The sequence below is a fragment of the Euprymna scolopes genome, chromosome 24, assembly GCF_053919585.1.
Source record: "Euprymna scolopes isolate OS-2025 chromosome 24, ASM5391958v1, whole genome shotgun sequence".
In the NCBI taxonomy this organism is placed as follows: domain Eukaryota; kingdom Metazoa; phylum Mollusca; class Cephalopoda; order Sepiida; family Sepiolidae; genus Euprymna; species Euprymna scolopes.
The window spans coordinates 24,319,530-24,345,190 of NC_136505.1; the positions used below are offsets into that span (position 1 = coordinate 24,319,530).

Sequence of the window (25,661 nt, forward strand, 5' to 3'; positions counted from 1 at the left end):
AATTTCTTGTTCTCTCTCAGTGGTGGAGAAATCCTTCACGACTGAGACCATTTTTATTTTTGTTCCTTTTCTCCACGTTAAAAAACGACCCTGGTGTCTAACTCTGTCCCGTGGGGAGGCATTGTAAATATGTATTACTCTAGCCTGTCAGATAGTGTCACTTGGTGAGTCCTTGTCTTAAGGAAGTCTGAGGGTGCATCTCTCCCAGTGGTTTTAAACATGCCCCCAGATACTAACCTGGGAATTTATACATCCCAGTGCAATGCATATAGTGCTTGGTATTCCCAAATAATAATCCATCTGGTACTGGCCAAGCTCATCATTGCTTAACTTCAGTGTGTCAACATGATTATATCATATGATTATTTTCACAGTCAAATAACGTTGTGGAAATAATTATCGTCTCAATTTCTGAAAATTCTAATATATATATATATATATATATATATATATATATATATATTATACTAGCAAAAGTACCCGTCGTTGACTGGGTTCAAAAACAGCCTACAGAAAATGGACTCTGATTTATGAAAGTATGATAGCTTATGAAAAGGAAGGGTTGTAAAGAGATAGCTTCGAATTTGGGGGTATCAAAATCAAAGCAAAATATGATGAAAGTCAAAATAAAATAGATAAACCCCATAATTTATTATACCATACCTGTTCACGCTGAAACACTTATCACAATATTCTGTGGATCTATATTAAAAAACCTTGTTAAACTTTGTGACATATTTCCATTCTATGGAGGTCAGGTGCGAACGAACACTCCATAATTTTATTATACCATATTTCTTCAAACTGAAACATAATTATCAAAGTATACTTACGCAGATAGATATGAAAAGTCTTTATTAAAGTTTGTGCCTATTTCCATTCCATGGAGGCTAGGCGCGAACGCAGACCCCACAATTTTATTATACCATCTCTATTTAAGTTAAAACATACTTATCAAATTATTATTATGTACATCAATATCAAAACACTTGTAAACGTTTTTTTTTATTTTTACATTTTTTATTTCTGGACCAGGTGCAAACGCAGACCCCACAATTTTAATGAACCACCGTTCTGCCAGATCAAACATACCCATTCCTGTGTCTCGATACATCTTCTATCATTATATGCAATCAGTTTTTTAAAATAGTCAACCATATAGGAGCCTATTCGTGACCAGACACACACACACACACACACACACACACACACACACACACACACACACAGACATTCAGCATTATATTATATATATATAAGTCTGTTTATTATACAAACATTATTGGTTACATATGTGCATACATGTTTCAATGGAATCTTAATTCAAGAAGATCACCTCATTAGAACAAAAAAAAAGGAGCAATAATGAAACTTCTTTTGGTCTGATGAGGTGGTTTCCTTGAATTAGGATTCCACTGAAACATGTATGCACATATGTAACCAATAATGTTTGTATAATAAACAGACTATATACCAGCTCTGTTCTCCATTGAACACTCTTTAATAATCACACATGTTTCATCTAAGAAACCAATCTATACAACTATTACACACATACACACACACACACATATATATAGGATGCAAGCATAATTTCTTTGCTATTTTCAAATACTAATTTTATGCATTTTTTTAAAACTTTCGTTGTCATTCTTGTTTCCCTGAAAATGTTGTGTTATTATTACTTGCTGGGGAGAGTGTGACTTTTTGTGTTGTGGAGACGTCTTTGGAATAACTATTACGTTTTGGGCATGACGACCAGCTCCCCGGGTGTTAAACACAACATATCAATTGGCACATCCCCTTCAAATCAAGGAGTTGATATGACATCAGTTATGTCTGCTTGACGAGTCTTCTCTTGGCGTCATTAGTGGTGAGGATCGTTGTTGCTTGAATTAAACACTTGCATGAAATAAGCAAATCATTCATCTACTGTTAATAAAAAATATAAATTTATCTCAATTTGAAGAAGCATTTTAAAATCTGAAGCTAGCATACAACTCGTCTGTTTTCAACAAAGTCGAGGATTAAACTTTTTTTTGTAACGACTTGTCTGGCGTACAACTTTCACCTTCTGGGGACCATCTTGTGTGGCCTCCCAGTTTCAGCTGCTTATCTCTTTCTCTCGTTTTGATTTTACAATTTCTGGTGTCAGTCAAGTTGGTTTGACATTTTGCATCTGTGTGCCCCGATTGCTTTGGCACGCTCTTGTCTTAACAAAAACAGTGACGATATTTTAATTCATTTTTTTCCAAACAGAATAACTGATAACAGATAATTTTAAAGCTCCATATTTGGGAAACAGAGACAGACTTCTTGAAACCCGATGAAACCAGATTTTCTCAACATCAACAAGACGATGGTAGAAAAGATCAAAAAGGAATTTTGAATATAAGATAAATTCAGTGAGTTTTTTCTTTGTTTCATATTGAAAAGTTAATTAAAAATTATTAACCCTACCACTAACCCTAAACCCAAGTGGTAAGTCTGCTAATAAAAACCATTTTCTAAACTCTATCACTAACCTTAAGTTTAAGTGCAAACTCGGTTTCCCAAAACTCTTGTAAACCACATGCAATCTCCTAAAATAGTGGACATCATCTCGAAAATAAATGTAAAGAATTTATCACAGCAAAAAATAAAATTTCTTTACTTTTCAAAATACTAGAATGGTCTGAAAATGGAAGATCATTTCGCATTAAGTTTATATGTAAAACCGATTCCCCTACTTTAACTTCTAAAAATTTTTTTTTTCCTTCTTTCCACAAAGTTTTTCAGGGTGTTCACTCATAATCAGCTTAAAAAAAAAAAGAAGAAAAAAAAAAGGAGAATCCCATTCCATTCGTTCTAATGTTTTGAGCAGTTAAAAAATTTTATCATAATAATAATGTATCACGTGATATGTTTTGGAGGAGACACAAAGTTGTTCATTGTTGTAACAAAAGAATTCTATCTTCCCTGCCAATGAATCGTTTGAAGTATGGCAAAATGAACCTTTAATCTCCTTATAACTAAATTTTACTAAGAATTTTATCCGTTACACCAAAGTTCAATCCTCAGTGCAGACGAAACTCTGAATACAATTGAGAATTACTTAGGACTTCTACCCAGTCATGGCTGACAGAACAAGAGCATGCTACCTCTGAGAATTAAATAAAGGGTTCTGTTTGAAATTCCATGCAGATCCCCAAGTCCAAAAGAAAGGTTCTTGTGTTTGACCAGATAGACCTGAAAAAGGTTGGAGGTTGAATTAGTTGAAACATTATGAAAATAAGAATAATAGAATGATCAAAATAAGAGTTTTATGTTATCTAGATATTCTATAAAAGTGAGAATATGTGAGGACAACTCTAAATCTATATACTCAACAATTTTTGATTTATAGACTTGAAATCTGGTATATACGGTTGCAGTTAAATGGGCTGGTAAACAGCAAAAGAATATAAAAAAAATGTTCAGCTAGAATTTGTCACTGTCAACTTCCAGCACGCGTTCTTCCCACCACCTCTGCCAACAGGCAATTTATTAAAAAACTGACTCCATTACATTTGCATATGTGTGCAGTGGACGATGAGATCTCATGCGATTCCACGAGACTACATCTTATAAATCCACGGCCACCATTTTTAATCGCTCTCTCTGTCTCTCAGATCCCACCTGAAAGTATAGCCACATAATGCACACACACGTGGGCGCTTTCTTTTTTGCTTATTACATTCAGCTCTACACTCCCCCCTGGTCCAGATCACACATGTGGCCTTGTGGACATGGTTGTTTGTTGCGGACACTCCTATGAAGGGGAATTGGCTGGACTACTTCATCTTCATTGAAGCTCTCAGAAGAGGCATCAGAACTATTGGCATCAGCGTTAGGGTTTGCAGTCATACCATCAGGCTGGACTTCTTCATCTTCATCGGAGCTCTCAGAAGGATACTGGAACTATTGGCATCAGCTTTGGGGTTCGCAGTTGTACCATCACGGGGAATAGGTCGGATCCACAGGTCATCGTTGGATGATTCACCATTACTGCTACTCGCCAACTGATTCGTATTTAGGGCAGGCTGGATATCTTTCACATGGTGTGGGATACCATCGACTAGCATGGCTTGCTCACTGATGATGCCAGTGATTTGTCCTCTTTGAAAGCTGGTGGTGCATTGGTTATTGGGAGGCTTCACTCAGACAGTGTTCCCTAACTCATACAGCCCTCAGGTTCCCTGCCGATCAGGCAGACGGTCATCAATGTCCTTGATGCACACTCGATAGCAATGGAATGCATTGGCAGATGCAGTCATGGCACCTTTGGTGTTACATTATATTTATAGACTGCCTCTGCGATCATGCATTGTTTTCTTGCCGTGATCCTCTTCATGCTTCGGTGGCACTGCTCTGCTATACCGTTGCCACATAGGTGTCTGAACTGGACTCCCCACTCATCTACGAAACGCCTGACCCTGCACTGCAGAAGACCTTGTCATTGTCTGTGAGGATCTCTTCAGGCGGCCCCATAACATATAATATTGACTCCCATTCACAGATGACACTGGAGGAATCCTGTCTTATTAATGGGCGCCAGATCGCGAACCTTGTTGGTCTACAATTGATCAGGGTGAGGAAGTGCTGTTTGCCATAGTGGATTATGTTCATACCCAGTCGGCTCCAAGTCATGTCCACTCCCAGCCGACCTTTTCGCGATCTGGCTGGGATGGGGTCGATTGACTGGCATGTTTGGCATTCCTTGACTACTGCTTTCACTGCACTTTTGGACACAGACGGATTGGAGAACTGCACAAAATATCATGTCCGTCTCACTCTGGGATGCCCACTGAGGTGGTCTATTTTCTTGATTTTGTGCCACCTCAATAGAGGTGGCATCTAATAATGGTACTGGCTCGGCTTCTTTCTTCATGGTCTCATATCATCTCTGTGGCACCCAAGGTTGCAATTTGAAGTGACCAGTACCGCATCCACAGACAGGTTGTACTCTGTTACTTTATTCTGCAGTTTGGTTGGTTCCTGGTTTTCCGACCACTTCCATGAACTGTCCAAGCCTTCTGTTGCTGGTCAAATTCGGCAATAAAGTCTGGCTGATCAATCTACAGAGCAGCACATACTGGAACCTTCTGAAACTGTACCGCCCCCCGTCTGCGTTATGTGAGCACCACTCAGGGCACTGATGGCATCATAGCCTAGAAGTAGGTCAAAGCTCAGCAGTTTCCTGAGCGCTTTGACATTACCTAAATTTCCAGTTCTTGTGCGAATGTTCACAGCGCCCACTCCACAACATGTCCGCATCTCTCCACTGAGGGTGGTCACCATGATATTCTTCTTCCCAGTGCAGCAGAGATCCGCGCTCACTATGGTGCAAGAGTACGCCAAATTGAGTAGTGCTGAAAACAATGTTTCATTGATATAGACCTGAATAGTCGGAAGCACCTTGTCTAATTTCTATTTGGGGAAGAGGTCAATGCTGGCACCTTGTCCCTGTTTCCCGCACAATCCCCGGCCATATAATCAGTTCCATTACATTGGTAGCAGCGAACAGCTGTCAGTTGCCACCGGCAGTTCCTTGCAATGTGGTCCTGGCCACTGCAACTATGGCACACAACTTCACCACGCAGGCCGGGCCCCTGAGATGGTCTATCATTCTTGCTCGATGAGGGCTGTGCAGCAGCGACTACCGGTTCTCTCATCTCATAGATATTCTTCATCACGGTCCTGGCTCGGTCTACCAGGTCATTAAGGGACAATCAAGCTATGCTTGCTAGCTCGCTGGAATTGCTTTGCTCTGGTTGGGAATCCTGCCAGAAATTTGCATGTTAAGGCCCACTCAGACAGTCCACCAAACAACACCATCAACTTTGTCAGCTGTACTAAATAAACATTGACAGTTTTGCCTGGATGTAAGGTTTTTGCCTCAAATTGATAGCAAACGCCTTGTATAGTGCTGCCTTGATCCTTTCATAATCCTGTTTTTCCTCAGGACTAAGCTGTTGATATACCATGAAAGCCCTGCCAGACAGATATAGAGGAACCACGTGTTCAATGCTCTTCATGCTAGACAACAGGCAATGCAGTTCCACCTTCTCCACCCAGTCAAGTATCGGAGTTGAGCCGCCAAATTCTGGTATTAATTTAAGGTCAAACTTTTCCCCATTACACCAAAATAGCTTGCAGTTAAATGTGCTGGTAAACAGCAAAAAAAATAAATAAAATAAACAAAAGTTCAACGAGAATTCATCACTGTCAACTTTCTCTCTCAACTTCCAGCACGCGTCTCCCCACCATCTCTGTCAACAGGCATTTTATTAAAAAACTGACTCCATTCCATTTGCATATGTGTGCAGTGGGCGATGAGATCTCGTGCGATTCCACGAGACTACACTTTATAAATCTACGTCCGCCATCTTTAATCACGCTCTCTCTCTCAGATCCCATCTAAAGGTAAGTCGTAGAGCCACATAATGCACACACATGTGGGCACTTTCTTCTTTGATTATTACATTCAACTCTACAAGACACGTGGAACACTTTTTGATCAGTTTTTATCTGGGAAAAAAGGGGTCAAAATTGAAAAATTGGTATTTGGGGGGGGGGTAATCAGATTTTTACCTGTTTGTCAACCGTTTTACGACTGGGCATATGTGAATCGTTCACATTATGTTAAAAATAAGTAGCTCGCATATTTTTTTTATTTTACAAGAAGTGAACTGTTTAGAACTCACATGCACGTCTCAGTTTTTTCCGTTTTTTTTTTTTTTTTTTTTTTTAAAAGGAATTTAATGTTTGGTTTAATACCGGGTACATCTTCTAGTGCATATATATACATACTAGACGATTGCATGTTAGATGAACATTTAGCATCAACCAGTGAAATCGTTTCACCAATCCACATCCACCAAGAGTGACCTGGGTTGAATGGAATTCCCTTGATAAAAAGATTCGATTGGCAACCTTGGCAAACCTTGCTGCTTATTTAGAAGTACAATTATTTAAAAAACAAAAATACAGAAAAATCTTTATGATCTACGTATTCGTCATGGAACGTACTCATCACTAAGTGAGTTGTAGCGTTTTTATCGGCGACTAGCAGGCCACCCAGCATTGCCCGATCATAAAATATGCATAAATATTATATTTTCATTTATACAGAAACTTAGACGTGCGCATAATCAATGGCCCAATATTTAAGCTTCCTGCAATTCCTGGATTTCAAAGCTTCAAGTGTAGCATCTGTCCTGTTTTAAATCATAGAAGAAATTTGCCTTCATCAAAGATATTAGCCAACCGCCTGACGTTTCCTAGTCGTAAAATACGCATATTATATTTTAATTCATGCAGAAACTGAAACATGTACATGCGCGTATTATGTTTTTCTAAACAGTTCACTTCCTCTAAGGAAAAAAAAAATACTCAAACTGAGATTGAAACTAAAACCTAATGACAGTGAGTCAAGTACAATAACCATTAGGCCAGCTTGATAAGATCTTTAAAAAGTGTTTTCAAACCTATTTATTCTTAGCATAAGGAATCCATCACATAAACGATTAATGCATGCGCATTCGTGAAACTGTTGACAAACAGATAAAAATGTGATGCCCTCCCCCCACATTCTAATTTTTCAATTTTGACCCGTTAGCAGCCCTTTTTCTCAGATGAAAACAGATTAAAAAGTTTTCCACACGTCTGAATACTCTATATACCAAATTTAAAATCTGTAGATCAAAAATCTGTTGAGTATATAGGTTGCGAAGTGTCCTCACACACACACACACACACTCACTTTGTATATATATATAATGAAATAAATAAGGGGGAGACAACTCAATACGAATTATGAAGACCAAAATCAGCCTAATACTGAATATCATTAACATTAAAATTGCTAAAAACCGGAAATTTTTATTTTCTTAGTTAAAAAAAAAACTATTTGATCAAATTACATAATTTTTTGAATATGACATCTTCGTTCTGTAACGAGTACGTACATCATGAAGATTTTTCTGTATTTTTATTTTTTTTAATGGGTTTAATTCTAAAATAGCACCAGATGTTTTTTTTTTTTATTCCTCTAAAACTTTAACATTACACCCAACTACCACTCCACCAATTATAATTTTAACCAAATAAACTAACAAAAACCACCATACTTTTCTTCAAAAACATCAATCGCTGTGCACTTCTATGAATAAATGAAAAAAAAAAAAAATGATCTAACAATCAAATTAATTTCTTTAACTATACTATAACTATTCACCTGTTGTTATCTCTCCATAAATCAAAAATACGTAAATAAAGTTGTTTTTCTTTTTTTAATTTATCACACCTATATTACAAGCAAAATGACACAGTCTTATTCAAAACAATAATGCAGTAGTCTATTAAAATACTGTAAAAATTTCTATTATAAAAAATTAGGCACACAAATATGTATTTGGTTCTTTTCTCTCTAGTATTTTTTTTTTTTTTTTTTTTTTACAAAGGAGTTACCACTTATCAAGGCCCAGGGGCCGCTCGAGGATAAGGGTTAATGGGTATACATAAGTAGTAGAAATTTTGTAAATTGGATTACTTAGGGGAATGGTTCATGAAGAACTTGTTTATGTTGGACTTGAAGACAATCAAATTGTAGTCAGCTAGAAAGTGGGCAAACGGAAGAGAGTTCCACAATTCTTAGTATATATACTAGAGAGAAAAGAATCAAACACATATTTGTATGCCTACTTTTTTTAATAGTTTATAATCAATTAATGTTCAGTGTTATTCATTTATAATTTTATGGTCCTATTTTCCTATATATCTAGTTTGAAAGTTTGTTTTAATAAGGTTGTGCGATCTTTTCTACTCACGTTTTTTTTTTTTAATTAATTTAAACAGTCTATTGAACATATCCATCTCTGTAATGCACCTTCTTCAAACTTAACCTCCCATTTTGTCCACGGTTCTTTTTATGCACCTGGTATAGTTTCATCTGTATAGTTTCATCTGTATAGTTTCATCTGTATAGAACCAGCGAGGGTCTGCTTTACTCATGCATGATCGTCAAGTACAAAACCAACTGCAAGTCACCATTTTTTTTTTTTGTTTCTTGTCGAGTGACTGAACCCTACAAAACATACACACGCTATTCAGGTAAGTTAGGTTTTTCCTACAATATGCAATAATTTTGTTTACATTAATAGTAATTAATTAAAATGACTTAATAATAATAAAGAATAAATTCCAATTCCAAAACTTTTCCTAAAATATTATTTTCATTGATTTTCAAGGGAGGTAATTTAAATACCATTAATTTTTAAAAATTATAACAGATTTATATAAAAGAAGATACGTAATGGAAGTTATAGAGTTAAAAAGAATACCTAGAACTAGATTATTAGCCGCAGGATTGCAGGTAGGTTTTTCTTGTAACTAACTAAAATGATTGATAAAAATTAAAAAAAAAAACAAAAACAATAATCTTGTATATTCAATGGAATTTTTATCTACAACTCACCCAATCATCACTTACATTGAAACTACAAAAACTACTGAGAAGTTAAATAAAATTATCCAAATATAACTAACTAGCAGGGAGACCCAACTTTTTTTCGTGATTGAATAAAGGTCAACAAATGTTCCACCCTCGCATACTCTTATTGTCATCGAAATTGGTGAAATCCACCATTTTTAGCCCCCCCCCTCTTCTGCAGTATGCCGGGAGGAAGCTTTACATGCCTCACTGCAGTGACCTAGTCCGCAATACATTGTAGTCTACATTGTACTGTAGAGAAGGATTTCTAGCATCTAGGGATCTCTACTGTAGGGGTAGGATTTTGCTGCTTGTCCAGGGTATTTACGTCGAGGGGGTACGAGGGCTTGTAGTTCGTCAAACCATATACTATTAAAATACTTGTAAAACAGGCAGAGGGATGCAACATTTCGTCAATTTGTTGGGTCAATGCAGAGTTTGAGGCAAACTAACTGGCAGGCATGTTAGCCTTCTTTGTTACTGTGCAAGCAACCTCATGATTGTTGGATAGTGGGGGAATTGTTTATTGCCCATTATTTACTACACTGTTGTAGATTTTTCAGAAATCACGAGTTCCTAATTTCTGTGCTTCAATGCATTTTCTGGTGGTTTCGGTGTATTCTCTCTTAACTTGCTATTTCTTTCTTGCATTTACTTCTAGCTCCTATAAACTTTTGTTTGTTTGTACTGGACTTATGCTGGATAAATCTGCAGTATGCATACTGCCTTTGAGCAATGACATCTGCGCAAGTAGAAGTAAACCATTGGGGAAAGTGGGGTCTGCTATAAAACTTCTGTGTGGGAATATGTGCTTCAATTATCGCTTTGAACCATTTGGTGGTTTTTGCACACTGTTCTTCAGGAAGAGAAAAGATATTTCCCCATGGGGCATCGCTGATGAGATCCCTGATAGCTTTCAAGTTAGCTTTCTTATAGTACCTTGTCGTTTTGAGCAATAGCTCTTCAGCTTTGGGTTGAGAGTTTAGGGTGATTTTTACCATTATCACAGCATGATCAGCATTCCCGAGTGGGCTATGAGCATTCGTTACACAATCATCAGAAACTGTGGTCAGAAAGTGAGGTTTGTTAATATGGGAGACGGGTCAGAAACGTAACTGTCTGTGATAGGGAATGAGGTATAGAGAAGCTATGTGTTATGCTACCAGCTGCATCTGTGTAAGTAGAGAAATCAAGCCAATTACTGTGGTGGACATTGAAGTCACCAAATACATGTACTTGTGCGCTAGTATCGAGGGAGAGTGGTGTATCTATGCTGTCAGAGACTTGGTTGATTAGGGTGCAGTCCTGGGTAGAAGGAAACCTGTAGAAAAAATGTAAGTAGCTAATGTTAGGTTTCAGAGTAAGTCTAAAGCCCATAAAGGCCTGGTCTTCTGATACTAGGGTGTTTCGAATATAGACTTCAAGTCCATGTATGTGTTTCTCTGAGTCCTTACGGCAAAGTGGGAGATAACCAGGCATGTTAAAGTGATTACAGGAGATGGAGGAGTGTAGGTTAGTTTCACTTAGTGCCAAGATATCCGAGGAGTTTGTTAGGAAAAATGATTCCATATTATCTAAATTAGTTCTAAGTCTGCGGATATTCGTGAATGCAAGCCTGAAGGGAGGAAGCGAATTGGTTTTGTTTGAGTTTATCCCTGGTTTGATTGTAATTTTTGATTGAACTGTCATTTTATTCTATTTAAAAGTTTCAGTTTTAGAGTGAAAAGTGCTGGACAAAGTGATTATGTAGAATTCTATCAGTACTTTTTTTTATTTATGAATGTTGACCCATTTTTTCATTTGTTGGCATCAGTGCTAAATCCCCAAATGTAAAATTTTATTGTAGTACGAATTTGAACATGTCCCATTCAAGATGAATTGAGAGGATTTTTATTTTCAATACAGAGTGACGCTTTTCACAGAGTCTATGCTATTTCTGAAATGGTTTTGTTCACTGCTAATCATGTACAGTTCTTCAACCACCCAGTCTTTTACTTTCTCTCTCTCACATGAAGCACCTCTACTGACAAATGATGATGGGGGTGCCCAGGCATTTTTGTAGGTCACAGTACCCATCCTCCAGGGTGCTGTCCCTTTAATGTTACTTTCGAATCCTAGTGTCTAATCTACCCTCCATTGTCATATCAAGTGAGATAATTATTCTTTGTTTATTTATATATCTATGTATTTAAATAAGGGGATGGTCACCAACAATGTGTATTTTTTAACCTTATTTTATTATTCCGTGTTTTGTTTTTTCATTGAAAATTATGTTTAGATCATTGTAATAATGTTTTTAAATCATTGAAATCGTTTTTAACGCGTTTCAGACGTTCTGTGAAGCGCCCTCTTCAGAAATTATTTAAAATGCTTAGAATATGTTCAAGGTGTGTAATGTACTTGCAATAACCCTTATCCCTGAGTGGCTTCCGGGCCTTGATAAGTGATGATTACTGTGTAAAAAAAAAAAAAAAAAAAAGATGTAAAAAGAGCATTTTCGTAGTTCATTTGAAATGTTTCCAAAAGATGAAAAAATTGAACATTCGAATGAAAAGTAGATTCACTTACACGTTTCCATCTCTTGGAAACATTTCAAATGAACTACAAAAATGCTCTTTTTACATCTCCAACACACCTTGAATATATTCTAAGCATTTTAAATAATTTCTGAAGAGAACGTCTGAAACGCGTTAAAAATGATTTCAATGATTTAAAAACATTATTACAATGATCTAAACATAATTTTCAATGAAAAACCAAGACACGGAATAATAAAATAATGTTAAAAAATACACATTGTTGTTTAAATATACATCTTTCTCTCGTTGGAATTTCCTAACCCATTTTATATAAATATATATATATATCTCAACATAAAATGTTATGTGTCTATTTTCAGTATTTGCTTTGACAGTAGTAGAAAGTTCTGAAAATATATATGGCAATTAAATTATACGGAATTTGTCACGTTTCATTCTTGTGAGACATATATATATATATATTGTTTTATCAACAGTTCATTTTAACAAAGATTTGTAAATATTTTTTCTTAGTTTATTTTCTTTTTATAGCACATATTTTTTCTCCAACAATTGATTCTTATTTAATATTTAAAACGTCCTCATTCCCCTAAGGAATATATTGTGAACCATAGACTTCACACTGATCAAAATTAAAGATTTTAACTCTGCTTTCTTTGTATTCACTTGTACTGAAACTAATTGAAAATGAATCCTATATCAGTTTCCCAAGGTTTAATGGTTAATTCTAACAAGTGTGAAGCATGTGAAATATCCATTATTTTGGCACAATTGAAATCTTTAATTTCAGTTGGAACAAATATATGGTCCACAACAGTAGTACGAGCACATTCTCTGTCTGGCACTTTTTATCTATATTAAATAAAAATCAATTGTTAAAAAAAATTTTTAAATAAAAAAAAATAAAAATAAGCTGAAATAAAAAAAATGAACTAAGTTATCTCACTCGGTATGACAAGCGGCCACCTTAAAATAAAAAAGGCCCGCTTTCTACTCGTCACAAAGCAAATTATACAATTTTCAAAGACTGGTTCAAATGAACTCAAAGGGTTTTTTGTTTTTTTAAACATGTCCTAATAAAATAACGAATTTATTGACAAATAAGCATTAAAAAAAGAAATGAGATGATTCAAAGATTTTTAGACAATTAGTTGTTTTCCTGCATATGTTGACCCCCCCCCCCAAAAAAAAAATAACACATCAAAAAATAAGTCTCTGGCTTTACTAATAAAACAACAACTTTCAGACAAAATTTAATTTTATTAAATTTATATAGTGAATGAAATTTATTACCAAAAACAGTAGCAGCAACATGTTATAAAGCAAGCAGACAACAGAAGATATTGTCCTTTGAAAAGAAACAGCTTACCTTGTAGGCTTGTATATAACCATGTTTATCAGCTATTTTCACTTGCAAAGTATTTCATTTTAGTTTCCAGATAATTTCAGATCATAAGAATAGAGTACAAATTGTTTTGGGCCCTTTCTTTCAATGGCTTTTTCTACATATCAGCCCCCTGTCCCCTCACTGCTGCGAGGCCTCATTGTCTGACTTGCAATGTTCAATACAATCCAAACTAAACAGTTGACGGTTTAGCATTTCCCATATTAACCCAACGAGGAGACAGATATCAATGCTTATCAAACAATTTGATGCCTTTTTTTTTTTTTTTTTTGTACATTTTGTAGAACGATTTGTCTTTGGCTTAAAAATATGCCTCAGTTTATAATATCATTTCATTGGAGTCAAATCTTTTTTTCTCTGGAGCTTTTTTGAGGGTACCAGTAGTTTCTAATGGCCAGATTTGGAGAATAGAGTGAGTGCAGAAGCAATTCATGAATTTTTGCCATTGTTGCATTGACTTGCGACATGGTTCATTGTCTTGGTGAAAGAGCACTTTATTTTTAGCCGTTTTTTTTTTCTCGATTTCTTCCTTCAAACTCACCAATAATGTTATATAATAATTGTTATTGATGGTTCTTCCTTTCTCAATATAATCGGTGAAAAAAATATCTTGCACATCTTCAAATACAGAAGAAAAAACCTTGCCTGCTGATGTTTACATGTTTAATCACTTTAGATAGCTTTAACCTGCTGCTGTCCGACCAATTTGAATCTAGAGTGAAGTAGTGAATTAATGTCTCATCCATTGTCACGACTTAATGTAAAAACTATTTTGTTGCACAGAATCATTGCTTTTGATCGTGTATGAGCAAATATGGCACCCACTTTAAATCTATGGTAACCTTTGGCAAACTTTCACAAAAAACACTTGACTAGCTACAATCACTATATACGATTTCTCCCACTCTCTATCTGTGCCTAAATCTAAATGCAAATTCCATGAACAAAGCTTCTTTCCCAGAACTGCCTATCTATGGAACACTGTTCTGCTGGCCTGCTTCCCAGTTGAATATAACATGGTAACCTTCAAATCAAGTTCTTGTTGAGCCGTCCCTATAAATAATCAAATTCTACCCATTAACGATTACTACACTACCACCTTACATTCATTAACCCTTATCCTCGAGTGGCTGTTGGGCCTTGATAAGCTGTGACTCCCAAGTTAAAAAAAAAAAAAAAAAAAAAAAAAAATACAGCTTTCTTATTGATATATATTTATACAAAATGGTGAACGCACACAACTTATCATCAAAAGAATTTGGAGTATTTTTTATATATTTTCCAGGACAAACGCTGACTTTGGGCAACTTGGCATACCACCTGTTATTGTTTCCGATGAAGCAGAGTCCGATTAACACTTATGAAGACATTGCAGTGCGTGAACAGGATGTTGCTCCCTATCAGAAAGCAATACTTCAACACATGCAATTGAGATTTTTACATTTTAAAAAATTTGCAACAGTAGACCCACTTGAATAACTGATTTGTAGACTAATGTCATTGGGCTAAAATGTTAGCGCATACGATTTGAAGGTTAGTACTTTATAAAAATCATATAGAGTAATTTTTTTTTTTGATTAGTGGTGTGACATATATTGGGGCTGAGACTTATTGGGAGATGTGTTATCTATTTAAATTTAGTTGATTTCTTGGGAAAAAAAAGAAAAGGATAAGAATAAAAATAACCTCCAGCAAAATTTAACTATTCAAGTTGAAGCATTAATAATTTGACAGTTTCCATTCTTGTTTAAAAATGCATGCATTCATCTCATGATTATCTCAATTTTGAATATATATCCTATTTGGAATTTCAGAGTTACTTCCCATTAGGTTTGGCGTTTTCATTACGGGAGGTAACTCTAAAATTAGAGTTATTCCCCTTTAAATTTAACCGGAGAAATTTTTAGTTTCTTTTTTATTTGGTAAAATTTTAGTTTCTTTCCTCCTTTAAAATGACGACTTTTTTAATTTTTAGTTTTCGGGTATGCTGAAAACGAATATCGCACTTAAATTTGGCGCAAACAAGTAGTTTTTCGGATATCAAGCAATGTAATTCCTTTTCGTGGTGGCCATTTTGTACGCTCAAGCGTGCATATATATATATATATAATTTTTTTTTATATATATATATAAAAGTTGTCATTTTAGTTAAAGTTATTAAACTTTCAATACGGGAGAACTTACTAATAAAATGGGCAGTTACAAAATAGTTTTATAAATTTCAAAAGGTTATGAAGTAATTACTTTTTTTTTTTTTTAAATTTTTTTTACAAATTAACTAAAATGCATTTTAATTATTTTATTTTGAACTTAAATAATTTTTTTAAATAGGATAAAAAAAAAGTTCGTTCTAGTAATTTATGCTATTACACTCTTTATTTTTTTACTAGCCTGGTTGCCCGGGTGTTTTGAGGTGTGTGCTGAGCAAAAAAAAAAAAAAAGTGGTAGTAGGCAGGCAGGCTGGAACCTGTACTGCGAAGAAGGAAAAGAACGTAAAAAAAAAAAAAAAAAAAACGTGACGTCTTTGCCGTTGCATCCATCGCCAAACCAGAAGTGACAAAGGTTTAAATTAAGGCTAGTCAATCGAAAAGAAGGGATGACTTTCGAAAATATCAGCAAAAGCGACCCCTCCCTGTAGAAAAGTGCCCAGTTGAGGGTGAAGGAATTAACATTTTTGCCAATTTTTTTTTAATATTTGTCGTCCGAAGGGTTGAGCTTCCAAACGATACCAATCTCGTGAAAATCCATCGCCTCTGTCGAAAGTATTAGGCAGGCATACAAACATACATACATTTAAAAAGACAGGTGAGATTAATATTATAGATGGGAATCGTTGGAGACAAGGTGTGAAGCCACTTGATGTAAGGCGCTAACAAGAGATTGAATTAATAGTAACAATTAATTTGATGTTATCAATTATATTCACAATTGACTTCATTTATATTGATTTTTTTTATGGAAATCGTTTGAGACAAGGCATGAAGACACTTGATGTAAGGACATAACAAAAATGAAGGATGATTATCGCAAAGACAAGAGATACCTTTTGACCTTAGTCTTGAAATGACTCAGGAAGGAAAACAGTTAGGAAGAGAGTTTCACAACCTTGCAGTCCTTGGAAAGAAGCTACAGGAATAAGAAGTTGTATTACAATGAGTATTAAAACTGAATTGACGGAGACCACTAAGGCAACGAGTCAAATGAGCTGGAACAAAGGAAGCAGAGAAGAGATCAGACGATTCCGAGAAACACATATTATAATAGTATTTGTAGAAAAGACTGAGACTAGTAATATCACATCTGTGAGAGAGAGAGGTTAAAGTGAAGATTTAATTATTGAATGAATTCAGAAAAAAAAAAATACATATAAAATAGTAAAAAAAATATATTTTTATATTCAAGAGATTATCTACCTTTCTACTACTATTGTATAAAAGGAACTTTTCTCTGTGAGTGAGTTTGTTTAGTATGGACTCCTAAACGGCTGGGTCGATTTTTATGAAATTTCACACAAATGTATTTTATGCATCTGGCAGTGGTCTTAGGTTTTGTATTGGAATGTCTTCTATAAATATTGATAAAAAAAAAATATATATATATATATAATGAAAGATTGCGATTTTGGCTAAAGTTAATACCTAAGCCTAACATCACAAGTGCATCTGAGAAATTCTTAGGTTCTTTGATATGACAGAAGTGCATTCAAAATGAATGTTTCTGTTTAGAGCACAATTGAAGCATGATGCTTGACTTTTGTATTTTAAATTTTAATTCAAGCCATCATATATAAAAAAATAATTCTATAAAAACCACCGTAGGTTCTCTGTAGTACAACGTAGCCTACAATGTATTGTGGACTAAGTCACTGTGGGGAGGAATGCAAAGTTTACTCCCGGTGCACTGCAATTGGTCCCCAACTAGAGCAGGCAATCAATTGATTTGATTGAAAAATGAACGATTTCACTGATAATATGGGAAGGTGAAACATCGTTGATCCCTGCTAGTTATAATATCGCTGATGCAAAGAGTAAATTCAGAAATTTTAAAGGATTTCATTTCTTTTCAAGAAAAATTTAAATTGTACTATTACTCATATTGTTTTAACTTCATTTGATAAAATGTCATTAACCTTTAAAATTTAGTTAAAAGTAAATAAAAAAATATTAAGTTGAATTGTTTTTATAATAATTAAATTTTTTTTTTTATTTATTTATTCAATTTTCACCCCAAACAAGGCAAGTGCCACTTTGAAGTAGGAGGCTACTATCGGGGACATAAGTTGCAGGGAAATTATGAAGGGAGATGAGTAGCAAGATGTTTGTTCATACTTGAACTTCTGCATATCAGTACAGTTGGGAAAGCAGTATCCCGGAAGGGAGTTCCAAAGACTTGCAGTTCTGGGGAAGAAACTATTGGAGTAAAAGGCTTTCTTTATACCTAGGGATCTCTACTGTAAAGGGGTGGGACTTAGTTGCTTGTCGGGTTTGTCGGGGGTAGTCACGTCGAGGAGATATAAGTGCTTGCAGTTCATCAGAGCATTCACCATTAAAGTATTTGTAGAACAGGCAGAGGGATGCAACATTTCATCGATGGGACAGAGGCTGAAGCCTAGATGACAGTTCAGGACCTATCAGGTTGGCGACTCTCTTTTGAACCCTGTCCAAGAGTGAGAGACAAGCAGCAGATGCACCAGCCCAAATGTGGCAGCAATACTCCATACATGGGCGAATGGTGGCTTTATAGAGGTACAGGATACTTTCAGGCGTAAGTAATTTTATGGCACGGTAGAGAGAGCCCACCTTCTTTGCAACAGCCTTGGCAATGCTCTCAATGTATATAGTCCAGTTAATATTCCCTGTAAACATTAGGCCAAGGAGTTTAAAGGAAGTACTTTCAGGCAGTGTGTTCTTGGCCATTGCTATTGGTGGTAGAAAAGGTTTCTTGTTTATAAAAAAAGTTGTAAGCAGAAATATTTTTGCTAAGTTGGATTTATTTATTTATTTTTTTTTAACCAATTTACAATTTTAGAAATAATAAAGTAAAATCTAAACATACAAGCAACCAATTCCTCCGATAATTTTCAAAATAAAGCTGAATTTATCGCTGATGAAGCCCCAAATCCATTTGAGATCAATTAATGTCCATCCCAGATTTGAAACACCCGAGCAAGTTTTTGTCTCATAATAAAATGGATTATCCTTTTCAAGTGGACTAGCTGCTTGGTCGATCCCCAAATGAAACCAATCTGTCTATATAATTATAAAACTCAAATGACCTTGTAATGGGTGCTGTAACCCAACATCCGATTTACGACTTCCGGTTATGTATGCGTACATAAACAAATAATCAACACGACACTAAAACGTATTGTTTTACTGTGTATGTTTTCAGCGTCCCAATTGTTTTTTTTTTTTTTTTTGTGTTTAAATTATCTAAATAAACAATTGTTAACACTTTCTGCATTTTTTTTTACATTGTTCATTTCTGTATTACGTTTAAGTTATTTTAACGCAATTTTCTTACAAATAAATCTACTTTAACCTGTTGACAACCATAAGAGCATTTTACAATGACGATTTACCCACCGGTTTCATTTTTATTTTCCATTTTTTAATACACAAAACATGCATACATTTTCTTATACACTACCAACATAAATAAATAACCCCGAAAATGTTTTTTTTTTTTTTTAATTTGTGTTACAAATAAATAATCAATGCGACAATAAATTGTGCACATTTTCAGCGTCCCAATTGTTTTTTTTTTCACGTTTAAATTAAAAGATATATCAAAATTTGAATTTAACTTGAAGTATTATGGTATCTGTTCAGTGCACATTTACCTATAAGTATGGCAAACCACTTATAATTCAATGGCTGTAAGTTTTTTTTTTTTTTCTAAAAATAAACAATTATAAACAGAATGACTCATAGAAATATATACTTTCATAGAAATGTTTCTGTTATATCACAAAAAACTATTTTCTTTACATCACAAGTGTCACGCTCATACATTAATTCCATAGCTAATATAACATACTGATCCAATGGGTCACGGGTAGTCTAGTATTTATATATATTCTAGCAAGACTTTTGAGGAGATAAATGTAATATATAGCTGAAATTTGGAGGGATTAAATTTCTAATCTTTTAAACTATACTGATACCTAATTAAATTTAATTTCACTTAATAAAATACAATTTAATTAAAAATATTTAATTTTGGTATCAGTTGGATTGCTGTAGGAAGATTTAATAAAATTGTCTCTTCGAAAAAGCCTTCAGCTTATGGAGTGTTTGTGTTCAGTTGGGAGATATTTTTGTGCCCATTTTTGTAAGTTTTCAGTTTTCTCAAAATAACAAAATGAACACTGAAGTTTGATTGGCAGGAAATACTTTTGTTATAACATTGACCAAAACCACTTGATTGATGTTACAGTTAATGGTGAAATGAAGGACAGCTGAATGAATGCCCTGTGCACACAGATGAATTTTCATAACCTTGTTTTTTTTCATTACAACTGACCCACAGATATGAATAAGTGTTATTGGCTCCCGGAAAATACTGGTTAGCCTGCTCATGGCTGACTGTCATTGTTTAGGTTAGAAATATTTTGATAACAAAAAAAAAAAAGTTTGAATAACTGAAAGAATATTATGAAATAAATATTTAAAGTGGTGTTAGGACAATTAATTGGAATCATAAAAATCGGAACATTTAAGGAGTATCGGAATCTGGATGGAAAAAAATTGCTGCCTATTTTCCAATGCCAAAAACGATTCTTTCAATTGTCTTTTTATTTGAAAATCTTCCACTGCTGATATTAATGATGATATAATAAATATTTACTGATTTTAAACTACCAGTAAAACTAAAATCTGTGTTATCTCATACAAGTGTTTTCTTTTACGTTTGAGAAAATGTCTGTACATTTAACGCATTTTTATGGTAATCGGGAAAAAAATAACAACTCTATAGTTAAATAATAAGAGATTTATAAGAATCAGAATCAGTAATTTAGTATGGAATTTATAATTGTATTGGAATTGGGAAAATATTGGAATTGTCCCACCACTAATTTAAAGATAAATAATTTCTATTAAAATAGTTTCTAAAAATGAAAAAGAATGTTAACATAAACAAAAGACGTGACAAAGGGGATCATCTGATTTGTGTCTTTGGTCATGTGGAATTAATAACATAACGAGATAGTTTAAAAATACACATAGGTTTTTTTGAAGAGTTAGTCAGTGGTTTTTGAGCTAACGAGTTGGAGTGAGAAGACGTGACAGGCAAGTTATGGGCTGAGAGAGGGTCGTTCAGTTATGAAAGCATTTGGCTGAAAAGATAGTAGTAACATGTAATCCCCATAAAAGGAATGGTGTGCGACCCCAGAACAAAGTCACAATGGGAATAAATGTAAATGTGGAGAAACAATTTGGTTGTCTGAGTAATTTGTTGTTGGGGTAGAAAATTACTTGCATTTTTAGAGGCGTATCTGGAACAATACATTGATTGTTGTGACTAAAAAGGTATGTCCTTCCTTTGTCTGGACAAGCAGCTTATGAGTTAAAAAGTTGTTGAACAGAAAAATAAATAAAAACAATATTCAGTTTAAAAATGATTTTTTTTATTCTTAGATTAAAAACTAATTACCTGAAATAAAAAAGAAAAAGAAAATTAGCATACTATCAAAGCAAACAAAAAAAAAAACAATTATAAAATTTATTTATTTTTTTTATACAATGGTTAAATTTTCAGTTACAAATTAATAATTTACTTGAATCAATCATATTTAAAAACTGGCGACATTTCTGAAGTTTAAAGGGGTTTCCTGTAAGAGACATCACCCTAAACTACTTTTGCTTTTTCAGGCTCACATGCCCCTATTCCAAATTTGTAGAAGCATTTTATTTATATAGATAAAATATGCTATAATAAAAATGTTTTTATTGTTTTTTTATTTAACAAAAAAATATTTATAAGGTAAACACTAGGCACCACCAAAACTGGGGGGGGGAGGGCAGGTCAGTACTTTTTGACGGACCGTCTTTTTAAAAATCTACCAAAAATCAGGTAATTATCCGATCAATACGAAATTTTCAGCGATTATTAAGAGAAGAATGAACTTTATAACAGTGTACTTATTTTTCATGAACGATATTTATATATATATATTTTTTTTGCTTACAAAACCCCCCTTGTTTTGAAGTGGGAACAAATATGCTTAAAATAATCATCTGAAACTGAACAAAACATATTGTGTTGTTGTAAGAGACAGAATTATAGATTTAAAAAAAAAAAAAAAAAAAAAAATTGTTTGCATACCTTATTTTGACGTCTGAATATCAGAACTCTGATTGTGTTTAATTATCCCGCTTTTGAGTTTTGAAGTGTGAAATTCGGTGAATATGTTAAGTAAAATACTTAATTTAAGTTAAGCAAAACAAAAAAAAAATTTTTTTAATATTTATAAGAAAAAAGCCATTTTAAAATCTTTGATAAATAAATTAACGATTTTATTTTAGCGAGCCGAATAATGCATGACCATTATTAGACAGGACATGCTTTGAAGAATCGATACAAAAAAAAAAATTTGATAAATATTGTGCCCTTTGTGTTAAAAATAGCATCATTTTTTTCGATCCCGTTTGAAAACGTTTGCCGCCTTTCGACTACGGTGGACCAAACGCGCTGAAATAATTTTTTTTTTTATTCTGCTTTAAATTTCCCCCACACACATACACATTAAAAACCAAAATCATACAAATGGTCACCCATCTGGTACTGGCCAGCCTCAGCTTAATAATACATTGGAATTTTCGTCACTGAAAAATAAGTTTTTTGGCCTGTTTGGTCTTCCATAGTTTTCTTCTTATCAAACGCAAACGTAAACAGTGTCGATCTAGACTCTAGATCGACGCGAAATAACTAGTTACCTATATGAATAAGTGGAATTATTTGAAATCCAGGTACTTATATTATAATATTTTTGTATATTCTCTTAGAAAATCATCCTAAATCTTAGTTAGACAATAAATAAATAAATTAATTATTTCAAAAACCTTTTTTTTTTTTTTAAATATTTATGTATGTTTTTTGTGCAAGACAAAAAATGTCAATTGTTAACTTTTTGGGAAAATTTAACATTTAAAATTTAATTAAAAATAGTAGAAAAAGTTTTACATTATTCTGTTTTCTATATGATAAAATTCAGGGTTTTATCTTTCTGGAAAAAAAAAGTTACTCAGAAATAATGGATTTTAATAAATGTAATTTCGTTTAAAAACACAACTTGATTTTGCGGCCATTTTTGGCGGTGCCTAGTAAACACTGACAAGACTTTAACTAAAGAGAAAGCAGAAAGAAAGCTAATGTGATAGGAGTCAGATTCATAAAAATCAATTTGAGTGGGGAGTTAGGCAGCAGAAACTGTTTTATTTAAAATAATCAAATGTTTTTATAAACAGATATAATTCCACAATTGTTTCTATTTAATTTATTTTTTATAATATTACATTTATGTAAGGTTTAATAATATAAAGCAAAATTTGTCTTTCTTATACTGTAAAAATACTTATCATTTAAAACCAATAATTGTCAATTCAATATTTTCTTTTAATTAAAAAAAAATTAAAGTTTTAAATATTTTATTTAATTTATTGATGGCTACAATTAAATTTTTTCCAAATAAATATTCTGGCTTATTGTGAAAATAATTGTCAATTCAATATTCTTTAAATAAATGAAACAAATCTAAATCTAAAAAAAAAAAAAAAAAAAAAAAAAAATACTTTTTTTTATTTAAAAAAATTTTTTTTTTTTTTACATAGTCTTTGGAGAGACCATCTTGTAAAACAAAAAAAAAAAAAAAAAAAAATAATGTACTGAAGAACATAAAATTGCCGAATAAATAAAATAAAATAAAAATTTTACGGTAAAAAAAAAAAAAAAAATCCTATCAAGACTAGTATTTTTGTGCAATTTTTGTGGATGAGTTACATTTTGATATGTTAAGTACTCAAAATGTTATCGATAAATTCCAAGGATTTGTTTTTTTTTTGTCTACTAGCAAGAACTGTGTACTGGCGTTACACGGCAGAAAGCAAAGAACAAATTCGGTAACCCCCCCCCCATTCCCACCTGTTGGTATCTATTAATCAGAGTATGCAATCATTAAAAGAAATATCAAAATCACTTGTGATTGTTGTTATTGGTGCCCATTGTCTGTATGTTGGCTGTGGTCAAAATGAAAACGTCCTGTTTTTCTTTTGGGTAGTAGGAGGTCAAAGGCATATAAATGTGTATTTTTGTTGCAATATGCAAACAAAGTAAGGAGTACACTATTTTCAAACAAAGTAAGGAGTACACTATTTTCAAACAAAGTAAGGAGTACACTATTTTCACTCAATCTGGAGTAGCAGAGTTCGTATAGTTTGCATTTCACAACATTTTAAAATGGATAAGGACAAGAATATAGTATGTCTTCAGTTACCATATATGTAAAACCTTCTGCACACATTAAGAAAAATTAACATGTATTCAAGTAAAAATATCACTAAACTGACTTTCTCCAGAGATCAGGAGATGGCACTGAAACACAGAATCTGGCTGGGTTGGGCGGCTTTCCAAAAAACACAGCAAAGTAAAAATATATTTAATTTATGTCCTCCCAGTAATTTTATATGACCTTGATTGTATCACATGGACTAAACAACTAAGCAATGGCTTGAGGTGTTTCAAAATCATCCAATGCATTTCATTATGGGACATTGCCTGATTTTGAAACACCTCTAGTGATTGGCTAGTTGTTTAGTCCATGTGATACATTGTGATCGAAAAAAAAAAAAAAAAATCCACCCTCTGCCAAACTACTTCTCTACCCTTTCTATTTAATAAAATTAAAAGTAAAACCCTTAAACTTTTTGGCCATGTAAAACGATCAACCACTGACCTGTCAAAGTTATGCTTTGAAGGTATGTTAGAAGGTAAAAGAGGCAGAGGAAAACCAACAAGAAAATGGAGATAAAATGTTTTTGATTGGACATCTCAACAGTTGAGCGTCAATCAACCAATTTGCCATGGGTCAGAAGGAATAGCAAAAAATATGTGGATTTGCAATCTGCAGCTAGTGGAAGATTTGACTCATGATGAAAAAAAAAAATGTAGTTGACTAAAATAGGAATTTTATTTTTTAATTAAGAAGAAGGGCTGGATTAATTATGAAATTTAAGAAGAAGGGCTGGATTAATTGTGAAATTTAAGAAGAAGGGCTGGATTAATTGTGAAATTTAAGAAGAAGGGCTGGATTAATTGTGAAATTTAAGAAGAAGGGCTGGATTAATTGTGAAATTTAAGAAGAAGGGCTGGATTAATTGTGAAATTTAAGAAGAAGGGCTGGATTAATTGTGAAATTTAAGAAGAAGGGCTGGATTAATTGTGAAATTTAAGAAGAAGGGCTGGATTAATTGTGAAATTTAAGAAGAAGGGCTGGATTAATTGTGAAATTTAAGAAGAAGGGCTGGATTAATTGTGAAATTTAAGAAGAAGGGCTGGATTAATTGTGAAATTTAAGAAGAAGGGCTGGATTAATTGTGAAATTTAAGAAGAAGGGCTGGATTAATTGTGAAATTGAATGATAATTATTGGAAAATATGCATCAGGTAGTGTGACTATTTTGGATTTTTGTGTGATGGCTGTGTTTGTAATGTCTTTTATAAAGATGAATGATCATCTATTTTATTAATATAGACAATGGTAACCAATATGGATGCTCGTTAAAGGCGACAGCTTAGATTGCCATTTCATTGAGTTTGGTTCTTCCAAGTGTTCATTAAAAGAATTGGTTTGATTCAATTCAATTTTGAAAGATTTTCATTCTTTTTGTTGGGCCCAGCCTACACTAAGGCTTTTATATTTGACCAATTCCACAAGTTACAACATAGGAAGCTCAGTTGCACAGGAAATTTCTACAAGGCTCAGAAAGTGTGCCACAGATAAGTTTGGTGTTAGTATAAACAGCTTACCTAGACATTTAAAGCTTTCGTTGTTTTCTTGGTCGATCTGTATTAAATGTGATTGGTGTTGTGTCTGTAAGAGATACAATCTGCAAGCCTCCCATCTGAAGGCCTTTGATAGATGGCTGAAAAGAAATTTGATAGATAAAACATTTGGTAATTAAGAATTCATGTTGAGGTCTCTTGGT

At 33.6% G+C, this 25,661-nt stretch overlaps 1 protein-coding gene across 8 annotated transcripts in view; it reads right to left on the reverse strand.

Moving 5' to 3' along the window:
- LOC145246631 (small ribosomal subunit protein uS11-like) overlaps positions 1 to 25,661 on the reverse strand; it is a 143,015-nt gene that overhangs the window by 82,686 nt on the left and 34,668 nt on the right. For 3 of the 8 annotated variants that reach the window (XM_080108312.1, XM_080108310.1, XM_080108306.1), the window contains exons 8-9: positions 25,483 to 25,598; positions 21,065 to 21,112 (exon numbers count right to left, since the gene is read on the reverse strand). In XM_080108312.1, the coding sequence (XP_079964438.1) occupies positions 25,491 to 25,598 (108 nt within the window). In that variant the 3' untranslated portion in view covers positions 21,065 to 21,112; positions 25,483 to 25,490. Of the gene's footprint in view, positions 1 to 3,113; positions 3,229 to 8,293; positions 9,107 to 21,064; positions 21,113 to 25,482; positions 25,599 to 25,661 lie in introns of those variants that run through there. The other 5 variants (XM_080108309.1, XM_080108305.1, XM_080108307.1 and 2 more) reach the window with 4 other exon arrangements.